This window comes from Amblyomma americanum, chromosome 8 (genome assembly GCF_052857255.1).
Source record: "Amblyomma americanum isolate KBUSLIRL-KWMA chromosome 8, ASM5285725v1, whole genome shotgun sequence".
In the NCBI taxonomy this organism is placed as follows: Eukaryota; Metazoa; Arthropoda; class Arachnida; order Ixodida; family Ixodidae; genus Amblyomma; species Amblyomma americanum.
In genome coordinates this window covers 83,350,633-83,367,272 of record NC_135504.1, presented here as the reverse complement: position 1 = coordinate 83,367,272, position 16,640 = coordinate 83,350,633, and the positions used below count along the sequence as shown (strand labels likewise).

The window sequence follows — 16,640 nt, the reverse complement described above, 5'->3', positions numbered from 1 at the left end:
TCACTTTAATTCACACTCACCTAACTACAGTTCACAATTAACTCACAATTGGTTCCCTTAATTCACATTTAATTTCGTCAATTTACAATTATATTACCCAATCCACAATCATATGTAACTCACTTGCACTTATTTCAAACTTAATTAGCATTTATTTCACTGCATTCATATTTGATTAACTTCACTCCACACTCACCTAACCATAATTTACGCATTGATTCACAATAACTTCACTTCATTTGCATTTAAATCATTAGATTAGCACCTAATTCATTTCATGTACGTTTAATTGCTTTTATTCACAACTATACCACTCCAATCCAGTCACTCAATGCTTGATTAAGTAACATTGCAATCATTATGAACCACATCAAGTATGCTTAATTCGCCTTAATTCACAATGAATGCACATTAATTCATCTATATTCACATTTGATTCACCCTTATTCACACTCACCTAGTCATAACTCACAATTAGTCCACTTGATTCGCATTTAAATCATTTGATTCACTGTTAACTGCATTGTTCACAATTATACCATTCTATTCTAGCTACTCAATTGTTCATAAAGTAAAACTGCAATCACATTGAAGCACATCAAGGATGCTTAATTCGTCACTGTCACATTATCATGTTAATTGATTGGGTTCGAGTAACTCCACATCACATCGACGCATTGATTGTAAAACATTTTATTCGCCGGGAAGAGCTTGGCAAGAGGTCGCGTTAAGTGGTCGAGAGTACATAGCCCTCGACGACTTTGTCAGCCCACTCCACCGCCAAAACTTGCGTTCTGGGGTCAGAGCTAGCCAGCACGGTCTCCCACCGCTCGAGAGAAGGAGCTGTAACTAGATCACCCGGAGGTGGCTCTATTTTGCAGTCCCACAGGATGTGATCGTAGGTAGCACGTTGGCCACAGTGTTTGCAGTTTGGGTTGTAAAGATCTGGATAAATGTGCGAGAGGAGTGATGGGGTGCGTATCGATCTCGTCTGTAGACGACGCCACGTAACCTCTTGTTCTTTAGTAAGTCTTTTGTCTGGAGGGGGGAAAATTATCCTCTCTAGTTTAAAATGATTGGTGAGATCATGATATGTGATCATTGAGTCCTTCGTGAAATTCAGGGAGCCAGACTCATCCACTGCCCGGTCGACGAAACCTCGGGCTTTATTGTGGGCTGCCTCGTTCCCCGGATTCCCCGAATGGGCTGGGACCCATATCAATTCGGAATAATTTGGTGAGAATTTGGTTGCGTTACGGATTCTAAGGGAGGTGTTTGTAATTCGCCCTTTAGCGAAATTATTGATACCCATTTTGGAATCGCTGAGGATGATGCTCCCTTGAGTATGTGCTAGGGCGAGGGCTATAGCCGCCTCTTCTGCCGTTTCAGAGGATTTCGTTTTGATTGTCGCCGAGACGATGTGGTCACCATTCTCGTTCACAACCACAACTGCAAAGGCATTGGTATTTTTGTATTCTGCCGCATCTACATAAAGTGTTGCAGCGCACTGTCTGTATTTCTTATGTAAGGCTTTGGCTCGTGCTTGTCTTCTACCCTCATGGTGTAAGGGGTGCATGTTTTTGGGGAGTGGTTTGATTAGTAGGGCCGTCCTATAGGCGCGGGGTAAGTCTACTTTAGCATCGTTATTCGTAGGTTGAAAGTTAATTCCGAGCCTGGTAAGAATACTCCTGCCAGTTCTGGAATTGGCTAATCGCGCTGTTTGAGCCATTAAATGGGCTTCTTTCAGTTCATTGTAGGTGTTATCTATTCCTAACCTCATAAGCCTTTCGGTTGAGGCAATTAGTGGGAGTCCTAACGCAGCCTTATAGGCCTGCCGTATCATGCTATCCAATTTGTCCTTTTCTGCTTTCGAAAATTTCAGATAAGGGGTGGCATAGAGTATCCTGCTCAGCGCAAAGGCCTGCACTAGGCGGCATAAATCTCTTTCCCTCACCCCTTGTCTGCGGTTAGCTATGCGGCGGAGTAATCGCGCCGTCGCTTCTACCGTGGGTTTTAGCTTAGTGAGTGTGTCAGTATTTTTTCCATTTGTTTGTAAATACAACCCCAGTATTCTCATGGTCTGTACCTCTTTGACAGATCGTCCATTAACATAGACGTTTATTTGCGGGGGGGATGTCGTGGTACGCCTACCTCTTTGTTTACGACGGATCACGAAGAGTTCAGATTTTTGCTCAGAACAAGTGAGGCCGGAATCCCATGCGCATGCCTCGATGATGTCCACTGCTGCTTGGAGTGTGTCTTCTATGTAGCCTTCGCATCCTTTGGTTACCCAAAGTGTGATGTCATCTGCATAGAACGTGTGATGTAGGTCTGGTATTTGTGCCAGTTTGGGGGGAATTTTGATGAGGGAGAGGTTAAAAAGGAAAGGGGACAGGACGGAGCCCTGTGGCGTTCCTTTACTTCCTAGTTTGATTGGGGCAGACTCTATTGTTCCGACCGTTATCACTGCTGTTCTGTTAGTGAGGAAGGATCGGATGTAGTTGTACGTCCTTTCTCCGGGGTTGATTTCTGACAAGTTTGTCAAGATGGCTTTGTGGGTGACGTTGTCGAAAGCTTTAACAAGGTCTAAACCCAATATTGCTTTCGTTCCTGTTCCCTCGTCAGCTTCAATTATGTCCTTGTTAAGCTGCAAGAGAATGTCCTGGGTAGATAGTTGGGCCCTGAATCCTAACATTGTTTTAGGTAGGAGGTTCATGTCCTCCGCACAGTTTTGGAGCCTATTGAGGATGACATGCTCCATGAGTTTGCCTAGGCATGTTGTTAATGAAATTGGGCGTAGATTCTCAGTGCTGAGTTTCTTACCCGCTTTAGGAATAAAAGTGATTTTCGCGTGTTTCCACTCTGGTGGTATGTTGCCTGCATGCCAGTATTTGTTCATAAGGTCTGTATCCGCCGCGATCGACGTTGCGTCTAAGTTCCTGAGAGTCTTATTTGTTACTTTGTCTGGTCCTGCCGCAGATGTTGTCCGCAGTTTTCTAATTGCGTACCAGACCTCTGCGTCTGTGATGTCTGCGTCTAAATTTGGATTAGGAGTCCCCCGGTAGTCTGGTTGTGTGGCACTATCATCCGTGTTTAGATAACGTTCTGCTAGCTCTTTGATTAGGTCTTCAGTTGTACCCTCATATTTATGTATGAGTCTGTACAGTTGACTTTGTTGCACGGGACGTGTTTGTTCTGGATCGAGCAGGTGTCTTAGAAGATGCCATGTCTTCTTATTTCCGAGCTGTCCATTGACGCTTTCACATATTTGGTTCCATTGTTGTGTTTGGAGAGTAAGTGTATGTTCCTCGATTCGCCTCTCGTTTTCAGCGATCTTTTTGCGTAGTCGCTTGTTGTGTTTTTGCTGCTTCCAGCGTTTTTGGAGGCCTTTTTGTGCCTGCCACAGGTGTAACAGTTTTGAGTCTGCAATCTGCTCCTCCTTCTCAACTGGCACCACAACGCTAGTGGAGCTGACATCCTCATTCAGGGAGATAACCCAGTCGCTAAGGTTAGAGATCTCCTTTGGAACTATTTTGTCGCGAAGTTGCCTGAACTTGTCCCAATCCGTGGTTCGTATTTCTTTTGCTTTGTTTTTAAGTTTTGTCGTGGGGAAGGTGATGCTAAGGATGAAGTGATCACTACCAAGGTTTTGCCCGGTGTTGACCCGCTTTGCGTCCTTGACGTTTTTAGAGAGGGATAAGTCTGGAGATGTGTCTACACATACACTGTTACCCATGCGTGTGTGGTCGCTCGGGTTGTTTAGCGTTGTGAGCCCTAGTGACTGTATGATTTGCCAGAGCAGGTTCCCTTTCGGAGTTGCTTTGGTATATCCCCATGCTGGGTGTTGAGCGTTGAAGTCTCCCACAATTAATAGTTGAGCCCTAGCAGCCAGCTTTACTGTGTTTATCAACAAGTGTGGGAATCCATTGCCTTTGTTTCTGGGAGGGTTGTATACATTAAGGATGAAGAGATTTGAGCCTCCTTTTTGCCTTGGTACTATTTCAAGTAGGGTGTAATCTTCTTCCGAATCATTTATAAAATGTTGAATTGCGGTGATATTTCTATGCACCAGAGTGGCTGTGAAGGAGCCGGCTGCGTTACTAGTATCATAATGAGGTGGCAGATATGCTTTATAGCCTGGCAGTGTAGCCCTGCCGCTAGCTTCTTGCAATGCAATCACGTCTGGGGTTGGAACAGACGGTGCTTGTTGGATGTGGAGCTGCAAGTGGGCCCGCTTGCGGCGGAAGCCTCTGCAGTTCCATTGCCAAATTTCAAATTTTTGGCGTGGTGCCATGTTGGGTTATAGATGGTTGTGGCGTCGTGGACAGATCCAAGGTGGGGGGTAGGCGGGCCTCGATAGTTGTAAGCCTATCCATTATTTGCTGCATGCAGGTGGCTATTTGGGATACCTGTCCCTCTAGTGTTGCAAAGCGAATATCTATCTCTGCAAATTTGGTAGTAACGAGGCCTTGGAAGGTTGCTTGTTCTGTTGATATAGCGCTAGTTCTCTCTGACAGAGTATTGATGTCTGCCCTGAGTTTGGTAGGCGCTTTCGACGGCTGCGGGGTGTCGGCTTCCGAAGCCTCGGCCTTTCTTTTGGATTCCTCGCCTTCTTTTGTAGGATGCGGTCTTTTAGTTGCTATTCTGGCGTCTGTGTCCGTCGCGTTATGGGCTGAAGACTGGGACGCGTTGGAGGGAGTGTGGCAAATAGCGTCTGTTTCCATCGCATTATTGGTCGAATCCTGGGACGCGGTGGGTGGCATTCTAGCCGCAGGGGCATTCTGTACCTGATGCGCTTGTAACAGGCGTTTAATGTCAGCCAACTCTTTTTTAAGGCTGGCAATTTCTCTGTCTCGGGATTGTAGTTGGATCTGAAACTCCTTCTCTCGAGCGTCAATAGATTGGGAGGCCTCTGCTGGCCAGCTCACCTTTTTATTGGAGCGGCTATCGCTGCGTCCGCGGCTTGAGCTTCTCTTGTCGTTCCCTGCAGGGTTCCCCAGGGGCGGGAAGGAGCTGGAGTTGTTCCGGCTGTGGCTTCCTCCTTTTCCGGTAGCACCGTGTTCCTTCTTCCTGGGCCTAGACTGGTGTCCGTGTAGTGATGAGTCGTTGTCCCCTTGCTTGGGTGTCTGGTTGCCATGGGGCGTTCCTTGTTTGTTCTTGTTGATCAGCCGGAATTTGCAGTTCCGGCTGCCTGTGTTGTGGCCCCCGTTGCAGACGATGCATACGGGTTGGCAGGTTGGCTGTTCTCCCTCAGGTGGAGGCGAGTGATTTTCTCCGCAGCGGCGGCAAATGTTCGTTGTAGGTTTGTAGCAGACATCGGCCCGGTGTCCTACTCTCCTGCAGTTGTAACATACCTCATGTTGCTCCCTGAAGGGGTGGACCCGAAAGACGCCGCACTGATAGTTTACTTGGCTGGGTAGCTTCTTTCCAAAAAAGGTGATTTGTATTGTTCTGGATTTTCCGATCCTTCGGGCATCCACAACTTCTATTCCTTCGTTTCGGTTTCCGAAGCCTTGGCGAACCGCTTCGGGCGAGTCTCCCGCGTAGGCGTTGTAAATGACCCCTTTTACCGAGTCTTCGGGCGCCGCCACGTACGACGTTACGTTGTAGGTTTGATCTTGGAGATTCAGTTTTTCAATATTGGCGTATGCAGTCGCCCGTTGACGATCGGGCGTGCATAGCGTAAAGGTGTTGTTGGCCGTATTGACTCTGATAATGTCTTCATTCTTCACCGTATAATACGGCAGCCTGGCCACCTCGCAGGCGCAGAAGAGTAGTAGTCCGGGCGCAAAGTCCCTCAGATTCCAACCTTGTGGTCGGCAGACGATTTTGTAGTCGTCGGTCGGTAAGCGCGGGAGAAGGGCTTTCTTGCTGAGTGCAAGTAGCTTCTTCCCGTTCTTTCGCGATGGAAAATTGGAATTAGACTTGCCTTGACCGTGCCCCTGCGCAGGCTCGTCGTCGGTTGATGCGGGCCCTTTATTCTTCAGGCCTCGTTGTCGGTCGCGGTAACGAAGAATGGTTTCCCATTTTCCGGCCTCGAGCTCCGACGGTGATATTTTCTCGCCTTCCACGGCGTACTCCATCTGTGCGGGTCCCTGGGCGCTCAGTTCCCGGCGGAGAGGTGACGAGCTAGGTCGAGCTCGATGGCTAGGCCGGCAGTCAGCCGGCAATATGCCTAGGTGTCCGTAGATTGGCAAAATCCGGCTGCAGCAGGCACTGGACAATGGCCCGGATGTCGTCCAAAATATTCGAGCCCGAAGGCTGACTCTTTCTGCCGAAAAGTGGCTTCGAGGCGTGAGCCCATGCGAGACACGTCAGCACCACATCGACGCATCAGAATTAAAGTTCCCGACATTCAAATTGGCGCCACTCATTCGCTCTGCCCACCCTTCCGGTCACCTGTTCCAACACGTGGTACGTGACATGGTATTGCACTTCCTGTGATTTAAATTTCGCGCAACTCGTTCTCGACCACGCCCACTTTTGGTCACTTTTTGGCTCTAATTACCTAGTGCTCCGATCGTCACCAAATTTTTCCATCGCATGCTCACATCATCTTCCTTCGATTATAACCACCTATTAGAAGTTCTCGCTGTTTAGTTCCCCACAATGGCCGCACCCGTTTGATGACACGAAACCGCCGACATAGCCTAGTAAACCTTTCGCTTTAATAATTTCGACCACCTGGGTATTTTTAACGTGCGCTGACATCGCACAGCACGCGGGCGCCTGTTGCGTTTCGCCTCCATCGAAACGCGGCCGCCGGGCTCCGGTTCGAACCTGGCTACTCCGGATCAGTGGCCGAGCGGCCTAACTACTGAGCCACCGCGGCGGGTGAGGAATGCGAAAGCATTTGTTTTGAGGAGAGGAAAGGCCTTTGAGAGAAGGAAAAAATTGAAAATTGTTTTCGGGGAAAGTAAATGGCGCAGTATCTGTCTCACATATCAGCGGACACCTGAACCGCGCCGAAAGGGAAGGGATAAAGATGAGAGTGAAAGAAAAAAAGGAAGAAAGAGGTGCCATAGTAGAGGGCTTCGGAATAATTTTGACCACCTGGGGATCTTTAACGTGCACTGACACTGCACAGCTAACGCGCGGCTCAGCGTTTGGCCTCCATCGAAACGCTGCCGTGTTCCAATACTACCTTTTCACTTGCTCACCTCATGCACCGGCTCACTTCCTTGTCTCCTCTTTGCACACAGAGAGAGCGAATAACTTTCATCGAAGAAAAAAAAAGAAATTGTGGTGGAGGCCTAAGCCCTCGATGGGAGGGAGAGAAACATCACTGGTCGAGTGGTAGACGAAAAAACGCTTATTAGGCGAAGACCCCCATATTCACACTATTAAGTCTCATGACACCTATATAAGCCAATTACGAAGTGCACAACTAAAAAGACAAGACAATCCACTCAACTTAATCAAGAACGAAAACCATCTAAACAACGCGTACTGATTTTAACGCGACAGCGTTAAGGAGCTCGTGTAGCAGTGGGCCTCTTCGATTATCCACCTCTGGCAGCCCGCAGGCAGCCCGCGGGCTACCAGAGCGCGCCGCCAGGCGCTCGATTTTCTCGGGCTGCTCCGCCCACTTCCGGTGGCTACCCAGAACGCGTTCGATTTTCTCTGGCTGGGCGGTTTCGGGCTGCCAGCTGGCAGCCAGACTCGCCAGGACGATTTTGTGCTGGCAGCGTCGTCTGCTAGTTCCACAGCTCTCCGCTCTGGCGGCTAGCAGACGACAAAATGGAGGGAGGCGCATTCGCGACAGCTTGGGTGGTTAATAGCTAGGGCGCAGAAACGGCGTTCGCGTTCGTATCTGTGCTGTTTTCCTAACCGTGTCTTATTTCGAGTGGAATCTCCGAGCCGTATCCTGTTTACTCGTTTCAACTGACGCTTCCTATTTCGGCATCTCCGCGCGGCGTCTCGCGCGAAGCGTTGTTTTCTCTCTTGATTACTTGAGAAGATAGGTTGGTTTCCGGTCGTATTTTATTTTACTATGTTCACGTCGGCATCTCTCTAAACTGCATGCATGCATGAGTGCTCTTGTACGCTGGCTTGCAGCTGGTAACCTTCTCTTCTTGCGGCGTCTACGATATATCTATTCTTGAATCAGCCGTATTTATCTTTGTTGCGTGTCTTGCAGGTTCAGCGGACGCTCCCGATTTGTTTTTCGAACGACGATGGCCGCGCTTCGGATATCATATCGCAAATTTCGGCACGGCGTCTCAAACGGGCGCGCCGTTATCTCTCTCAAACTCGTTAGCGCGCTTATATCTTTTCGTTTGCGCGGCGGGTACAGCTGTATTGTTTATATTTGCTTTTTTTTTCTCTTGCAGGCTCAGCGACCGCTAACGACGCCTGTTTCGTTCGCACCTCTGGGTTTCGGCTCGATCGTATCGGCATGCGCGCTCCGAGCGTCCCGTACACACGCGTGAGACGCGGTTCACGAGATAATTAACGGATGCATCGGATATATGAGACACGGGCGTCTCATATACGGTATGCACCCGTTATCTCGTGAACTCCACGCGGTTGGTTTCCGGTCTTGTTTTATTGCAGCACATGTACGCGCGTGTCGGCGCGCTCCTCTGATGTGCATGCAAGCATATGTGCCGGCGTGCATGCGTTGTAGCGCTTTTTGCTGCTGGCTTAAGTGGTATCTAATCTTAGTTTGTGGCGTCTACGATATCGATATCTCTCTTCTGGTATCAACATATCTTAAATTTGGTTCGTCTCTTGCAGAGGTTGAGCGATATCGTTCTGTTTCGGACAGCACTTCGGCATCCCAGCTCTGCTCGGCACCCGTGCGGCATCACTTTGGTGCCGACATGCATGCGTGCGCGTGTAAGCTTACGGGTAGTATCTTATTCTGTTTCTTTGGCGGTTTACGTATGTTTAGCAGGAGTCATTCGTTCTGCATGCTATCTTTTGCATCTTCTTCGGCCCTTATTTATACGTCACCTCCCTTCCAACGCTTTCACTTCATACGTTCATTTCGGAGGAGATGGCCGCGCCGCTGAGAATCATCTTGGAAGGTGTGGAGAGAGAAATTTTTGAGGCAGTCGACGACACCGGTGCACCCATTGTCCACGGAAACCAGCGCCTTTATGCGACAGCAGGTACTTACGTACGTGTGTGTACCTTTCTCGCTTGTATGTATATGCAATATTTGATCAGTACTTAATGCGCAACATATATATGCTCTCCTTTGGTTGCAGACAACGTGCAGGTTTGGCTGAATGCGCCGGCAGCCCCCGTCCCACATACCATCGAGCCCGAGGAGTTGTGGCCTCGGGCCAAAGTTCTTTTCCTGATTCAAGAATATAAAAATTTCAAATCAGACCCTTCTAAACGCCTAAAAACTAAAAGACAACTCTGGGAAAATTTGGCAGATTTAGTGAATTCCAAATTCGGTTGCCATTTGACCCATTCGCAAATTGAGAACAAGTGGAGAAATCTAGAGAGAAAATATAAAACGGTGCGACAGCATAATAGCCAGTCAGGGGCGGACCGGAGAACATGCGAGTTTGAAGAGTAAGTATACGTAGAACATGATCTCAGTAGAGATAATTAACTTCTACTGAATGGAAAACTTTGTTTTCCTGATTCTACATACGCGACTTTTGCCCCTGAAGCAGTTTAGTCATTCCACAAACCTGTGAATTAAGAATGTTGCAGCATTTTTTACTTTTTTGGTGCAGGTAGATTTTGTGACAGAATAATTAACTGTACCAATTTTGGACATCTTTTGTCTAAATAATGTAATTCCTGTTGTAATTTTAGGGTTTTATAGATTACACAGCAACATTTGGACAGATAAATTGACTGTATTTTTGTCAATTGCATACAGCTGCTGAGAGGCATGAACCCGGACTTTGTGCTCATGTGAACAGCTTTGCTGCTGGGCAACTATCGGGCATTATGCATGCCGGCCATGGTTATAAGCTAGCTATACATGTGTCTTGCGTCGCTGAGTAGATATGTCAAGCTTTATGCATGAAATAATGTGTTTGTACACATATTAAGTGATGTCATATTTATGTGTCAAATGGATCATAATTTTTTTTTGTCCTCAGGGAGCTCGCTGAAATTTTTGAAAAAGCTCACAGCATCAACCCACCCTACCTGCTGGGGCCAGGACTCGTCCGGAGCGTCCAAGAGTGAGTCATTTTTTTTTTCTGCACACGACAAGTGCAACAGGGAATTTACATGCACTGTAGCACAGGCATTGCCGAAATAAGAACTAGTAAATTGGGTTTGCCTCCTAGCCATATAGCGGAATCCTTATGGCACCACTACACAGCAAATGGCCTCAGATAGTGAGGAATGTTTTCCTTAAAGATTTAAAGTTTAAAGGGTGCAATGTGCTCCATTACATGCCGAAAGAACCAATCCAGTTGCTTGGCTGCTTTTGAAAAAGACAGTGCATGTCGTGCAAAACATATTTGAAATCAAACACTACCAGGGGTTTCCCCAAGTATAAAATCAGGGGAATGTTGAAGCTAGGGGAGTAGCGGTAGTCATTTTTCAGTTTTTAATTGTGTCTTGATGTGGCACGTAGGACTAGAAAGGCTCATGACTGCAACACTCATGTCAAAGAGTGCCAACAATTGCTTCGCTTTAGACAAGGATACAAGTCATATATCAAGAGACAAAAGTAAGGAACAAGGACTGCATGAAATGTGTCCAGAAACGGCGCAGTAGCTCGGAATACTAATAAACCTTACAAGAAGAAATATCGCTGTCAGTCGCCTATCAATGACTTGTTAAACTCTGCAAAACACGCATCTTTGCTCTGAACATAACAGATCGAGTCAGTAATTAAACACACACACCAAGAAGTCATGTGCATGCTGAACACTACGCACATGTGGAAGGTGTACATCAGAGCTTTAATATCAGCCGTGATGATTTGCATGACACTGAAACATCTAGGTAGCAAAATTTATGGCTGCTACACACAGTTGGTTAAATATGTACAAGCACAGGCTCTTCGCATTGTCCGACTATTCACTCAATAATTATAAAGCAATCAAGAAATCATCACGGCTGATATCAAAGCTCTGATGTACACCTTCCACGTGTGCGTAGTGTTGAGCATGCACATGACTTCTTGGTGTGTGTGTTTAATTACTGACTCGATCTGTTAAGTTCAGAGCAAAGATGCGTGTTTTGCAGAGTTTAACAAGTCTTTGATAGGCGACTGACAGCGATATTTCTTCTTGTAAGGTTTATTAGTATTCCGAGCTACTGCGCCGTTTCTGGACACATTTCATGCAGTCCTTGTTCCTTACCTTTGTCTCTTGATATATGACTTGTATCCTTGTCTAAAGGGAAGCAATTGTTGGCACTCTTTGTCATGAGTGTTGCCGTCATGGGCCTTTCTAGTCCTACATGCCACTTGAAGACACAATTAAAAACTTATATATCTGTGTGTTTCCTAGTAATAAAATAACTGGACTGCCACAAATATATGGCACATTCTCAGCCACATTCCTAGCAGTTACATCCACCAGTTAGGTATGAAAAAAATTCACTACAAATTAAGGAAGGGCCTTCAGAGAAACAAGGGTGTGTGTAGGGAAGCCACTGAACCTCGCACAGAATGATATGGCAGGCAATAAACAGCTGGTTTAAGGGCACATGGAAGGTCACATGCATTGAAAAATTTTACTTTGTCTACAAATGAGTGGTTTTTCTTGATTAATGTGGCCAACATGTGAAATAGTGGCCCAATACATTACGAACATTATGGCACCACATATATAAGGCTTCATGCTTTGAGCGATATTGTGCCATCCCTGACGGCAATCGAGAATTACTGGGAATAAAATGCTCTAATTCTTTGAAAATGAACCTTGATACGTTTGAAATGACATTGAGCTGTTGAAATTACTTTGCACTTCTTGAAAAATTTTGTGCTCTAGCTTATTTGTAAATGTAACTGTGGTGTGCGCATTACAAAGTTCCTCCTATATTTTTTTAATGGCTCTTTAGAGCACAACAATAAATTTGACAGATTAATTTCATAGGGTAGACCTTTTTGAACAAAATGACAAAACAATCTGCACTGCTAAATAATTTATTTGGCTAAACTGAAATTTAAAAGCCTTTGATAGAATTTTAATTCCTGTTTCGTAAATGGTGTGAAAGAGGCTCCAAACCAAAGTTTCTCAGCTGACTTTTGCTGCCAGCAGAATTATGTACGAAATTAAATGACTACAAAATGCATGACAGTGCCCTTTGTGTAGGGATAACACATATGCACTACAAAGTCTCTGTTCTTTAGTGCAAGGAGTGCATAATGATGTCGCATTGTTTTGCCACCAGCAGCCAGGCTGAACCTGCAGCCAGCCCCCAGCCTGGCCCCAGCAGGGTAACTGCCACAGCGAGCCCAATTCCCGGCAGCTCGCAACCAAGCACGAGCAGGGGCAGCACTGCTGCTGGCGACTCGCAGCCCCCAAGCCCATCCGCGCAGCCTAGCCCCCTGCAACAGCAACCAGGCCCAGCCAGGAAGAGGCCCAGGACAGACACCTCTCGTGCAGTGCTCGAGAGTGCCGTCGCCCATCTTGAGGTGGTCGAAGCTAACAGACAGCAGCGGCACAGGGAGCGCATGGCTCTTGAAGGGAGGAAGGTTGCTGCTGAAGAGAGGAGGACTGCAGCTCTTGAGCGGGTGGCTGCAGCACTTGAGCGGCGCGAGCTTGTCTCACTCTGTTCTCCGATACATGCCCCAGCTCATTCCCCAACTCATTCCCCAATTCATTCCCCAATCCGTTCTCCAGTCCGCTCTCCAAGCCCTCCTTACTATAATGCTTAGTTTTAATGTTTCGTTTTTTGTCTAGTCAGCGCTTTTTATATTTAATTTTCATTGATAATTGCGGTTATATGTTTGTGTTCAGTTCCGTATATTTCCGCTAAGTTGCTATGCACTACCTCGATGGAAAGAAACGCGAACCCAGCGCAAACACGCTCCGCTGTTTCAATTTCTTTTCACCGCGGTTTTACTTCGGTGATAGCAAAAACACATTAGACTCGTTCATGATACATTCTAGGACAACTCTAACGTCTTTTTCGTACCACCCAGGTAAAAGCGCGATGAAAAGAAATTCCAACAGTGGGGCGTGTTGGCGCCGGGTTGTTCGCCTTTCTTTTCATTGAGGTAGTATGTGTGTGTGCGTGTGTACACTTAGACACACGTATATTCATCTCGTTCGTGGTTGCACTTCATATTGTGTACATACTTTAATAAATTTTACAACCCTCTAATAAGATCTGCATGCGTGTTTCATGCAATGACATTCTGATCACTTGTTTCTGTGTGTACTGATAATAAATTGGATGGCAACAAAATTTCCAGAGCATACTTGTCTAAATTTCTCTAGCACACACCAACCTTCCAGCAGTTTAGCTCTCATTATTGTTGTCATTTACTGTTCAGAGGACACAATGCACATTTGAACATGTTGTCAGCCATCTTACGGTGCCCGAAGCTAACACACAAAGCAGTGGATGGCCATTGAAGAAAGATTGCTGCTCACTAGGGGAGTGCAGCACTTAATGGGGTGGTTGGAGCAATTGAGCGATGAACCTCTTCCTCCCATCATTCTCCAAGCCTCCTAACTAATGCACAGTTTTTCTTTTATTCCGTCTAGTAAGCAGTAGACATTTTTTATAACTTTCATTATATGCTTTTGTATGCATGCTTCAACCTGTATGGTTCCATATATTTCCACTAATTGGCTGCAAGTGCACGTGTATATGCACACTTGTAAATTAGTCTTTTATCCTCAATTATATTGAATTTCAATATGTGTGTACTTTAAATAATCCTAATGCTTCATCTTCTGCAACCATATGTAATAAGATCTCGGTGTTTAGTTGAATATACATTCTGATTACTTGTAGAGCATAACTGTCTAAAATTTCTCTGTCGCACACCGGACTCATATTCCAGCAGTTTAGCTTACACACTGCCTCTTGTCATTTACTGTCCAGGGGGAAGAATGCAAGCATATATGGAGACAAAACTGAAAGGCTACTCTGCATGATTTAAGCACGAAAATTTATTTCACAAGCATCACACATGAACATCATTTTGTGTACCAACATCTCTTGCTACATTAAGCAGGTGGCAGGCAGTAGCATACTCCAAGAACTGAAGAGAACAGAAGAAATTAACCTACACTAAAATGTGTCATCCTGCAGGACCACACAGCTAGATTTGCCTACAGTGAGAACACAGAGCTTCAAACATAGGTCCATCAACAACAAAGCGTTGCAATACACACAACATATATCAGAAACTTATACAGCTCACATTCATTTACCATGGGCTCATGATATACTCCCTAATTAAGGGCAGGCCACAGGTGTTAGTGGAGTATGGTTAATAAATAAGGAAAGTTTGTTTTCAAATTAAGTACTATTTATGCAATTTATTGCATGAAAAATCATGAGATTCAGCTAAAAAATTTTGTTAGTGCACGGTTCAGGAACATCAACGACAGAAAAGGCTGCCAATTCAACAACAAAAAGTTCTGAGCAGGAGCTAGCAAATCCCACTTCAGCCAGAAGTTCGCAGTACGGACCAGAAGATGAGCCCAGCACAAAATCAGCTGATGCCCTATTAGGACCATATATACACTAAAAAAAAACTGTTCCTTCTGGGACAAATAAAACCACAGAAAAAGGAATTCCCATTAGCAAATCAACACCTGGGATATTACTGTGATGAGGTAAAACCATATCTTTTGATATAAAGTAAGAAAGAACAGTCACAGCCATTTAATTAAAGCGCAGTTGCAATTAACAATACGCCATTCTTCACCACATCATCTATCTGCAGTGTATATTAAAATATTTCAATGTAAAAAAAACAGAAATGGCATGCAAATACAAAAGTACAGAAATGAAAAGGACAAAAATCTAATACTCTTATTGGCAAAAAAATCTAGGAAGACCACTCCATTACATTTAAAGAAAAGATTGAAAGGCTGCAAGTCAATCATCACAGTGCCAATTGCGTTGCTTCATTTATAGTCCCAACAGGCAACATATATATACATAACGCTAACATATATTTTTGCTGAAAGCAAATAATTCAATTTCTATGCTTTCAGCCTTAATTTTATCTTTAAATGTAAAAGAGTGATGGAAGCTCACAATGCATGCATTATAATATAAACTCAAGCAATGAAAAAACAAATGAAGGAAGGCATACACAGGAGGCATATATACTTCACGATTACAGTCTCTGAGCCACGCTGTCGCGCAAAGTTCCTGCCGAGACAGCACACTCTTCGTCGTCGTCGGCAGGCTCGGTTGGCGACACGTTGGTTCCGCTGTCCACCTCTTCCAGCATTTCTATCGCGTCGCCGCGCCTTCTTGCCTTGTTGTGCAGCACGCAAGCTGCCAGCACAATGTGCACCGCCTGGCTTATCCTTGCGACGTCGATGTAAAGGAGCCGCTGAAACCGCGCCTTCAGCAGGCCGAAGCTGCCCTCCACAACAACGCGCTGCCGACTGTGCGCATTGTTAAATGCCGTCATCCAAGGCTGCCAGTTGGTCGTGGACTGGCGGTACGGCGGCAGCAGCCACGACAGCAACGGATAAGCAGCGTCGCCCAAAAGGTATCCTCCTGCGCGAATTAATTCACATATATTATATGTACGTAAGAAATAAAAATTAACGAGAACCTCCGGCGTATATGAACGACCGTAGCATATGTAGATATCTGCAAACACGTAATTCCGAGCATCAATATATCTATAGCTGTTGCTCACAGTTCAGCTTGGTTAAATTAAGCAAGCGGGAACGATCGAGACGATTGATCGATCTCTTGCATATATGCGCGCGCCGCTTTCAGTTTTCTGAACTCTCTTCCGCGCATAATGCATGTATTAAACACGCATTAGTGATGTAACAATAAGAAGTTCTTTAACTCACCTTCGCATTTAGACTCTCCGTCTTTGAAAAGGAAGCTCTCGCGGAGAACCCTGGAGTCGTGCGCGCTGCCGGGGAAGCCGACGAAGACGTCAATGAAGACCATGTCAGCATTGCAGACCCCCTGGAGTATGATCGAATGAAACTTTTTTCTATTATAATAGCTTTCCTCCGACTCCGAGGGTCGAGCAATGCGGACATGGCATCCGTCGATGGCCCCGATGACGTCCGGCAGCACTCGTCCGCGACGGCCGATCTGGCAGAAAGCTGCCTTGCTGCGCTGTCGCTCGTCGGGGTCCGGCCAGCATATCTCCCTCTTGCTTATCGAAAACAAGAAATCCAAGATGCGGCTTATTGCCGCGTGTACCGTCGACTCACTGACATCAAATTTGTCGGCGATCTGGTACATCGTTGTTTGAGTTCCGATGTAGGTCAGGGCGATTAGCATTGTCTTGTGAGCAGACACCTGGCGCCGTCCTCGACATCCTTCCGGGTAGAAGGCCGATGCCTCAAATTCGCCAGTGATATCTGCGCACAAGCTTCACGAAATGCGAAAGAGCTTCCGGAATTCAAATTCTAAATATGTGGGAACGACTCGCTCCACATAGAGTGGGACCCTGTGGCGGTCCTGCCTCTCTACATGAGCCGCCAAGACAAGCACGACGCACTCGTCACCGTCGTCATCTTCGCTGCAGTCAACGG

At 46.1% G+C, this 16,640-nt stretch overlaps 1 protein-coding gene across 2 annotated transcripts; it reads left to right on the top strand.

The window, feature by feature from the left end:
- The first annotated feature begins 8,788 nt into the window (after positions 1 to 8,788).
- Positions 8,789 to 13,627, top strand: LOC144101963 (uncharacterized). 2 transcript variants are annotated; one of them, XM_077635205.1, is made up of 4 exons: positions 8,789 to 9,116; positions 9,216 to 9,531; positions 10,074 to 10,157; positions 12,331 to 13,627. In XM_077635205.1, exons 1-4 carry the CDS (start codon positions 9,002 to 9,004, stop codon positions 12,812 to 12,814), a joined length of 999 nt encoding a protein of 332 aa, XP_077491331.1. In that variant the 5' UTR covers positions 8,789 to 9,001; the 3' UTR covers positions 12,815 to 13,627. The 2 variants fall into 2 exon arrangements, with proteins under 2 accessions (XP_077491331.1, XP_077491329.1); XM_077635203.1 differs by having other exon boundaries at positions 12,328 to 13,626.
- The last annotated feature ends 3,013 nt before the right edge of the window (positions 13,628 to 16,640 follow it).

Bases quoted from the DNA above. Each gene is read 5' to 3' on its own strand.
- LOC144101963 (XM_077635203.1), top strand. From the start codon at position 9,002: ATGGCCGCGCCGCTGAGAATCATCTTGGAAGGTGTGGAGAGAGAAATT. The intron at 9,117-9,215 runs GTACTTACGTAC...CTTTGGTTGCAG, and splicing joins GCGCCTTTATGCGACAGCAG to ACAACGTGCAGGTTTGGCTG. The intron at 10,158-12,327 runs GTGAGTCATTTT...TTTTGCCACCAG, and splicing joins CTCGTCCGGAGCGTCCAAGA to CAGCCAGGCTGAACCTGCAG.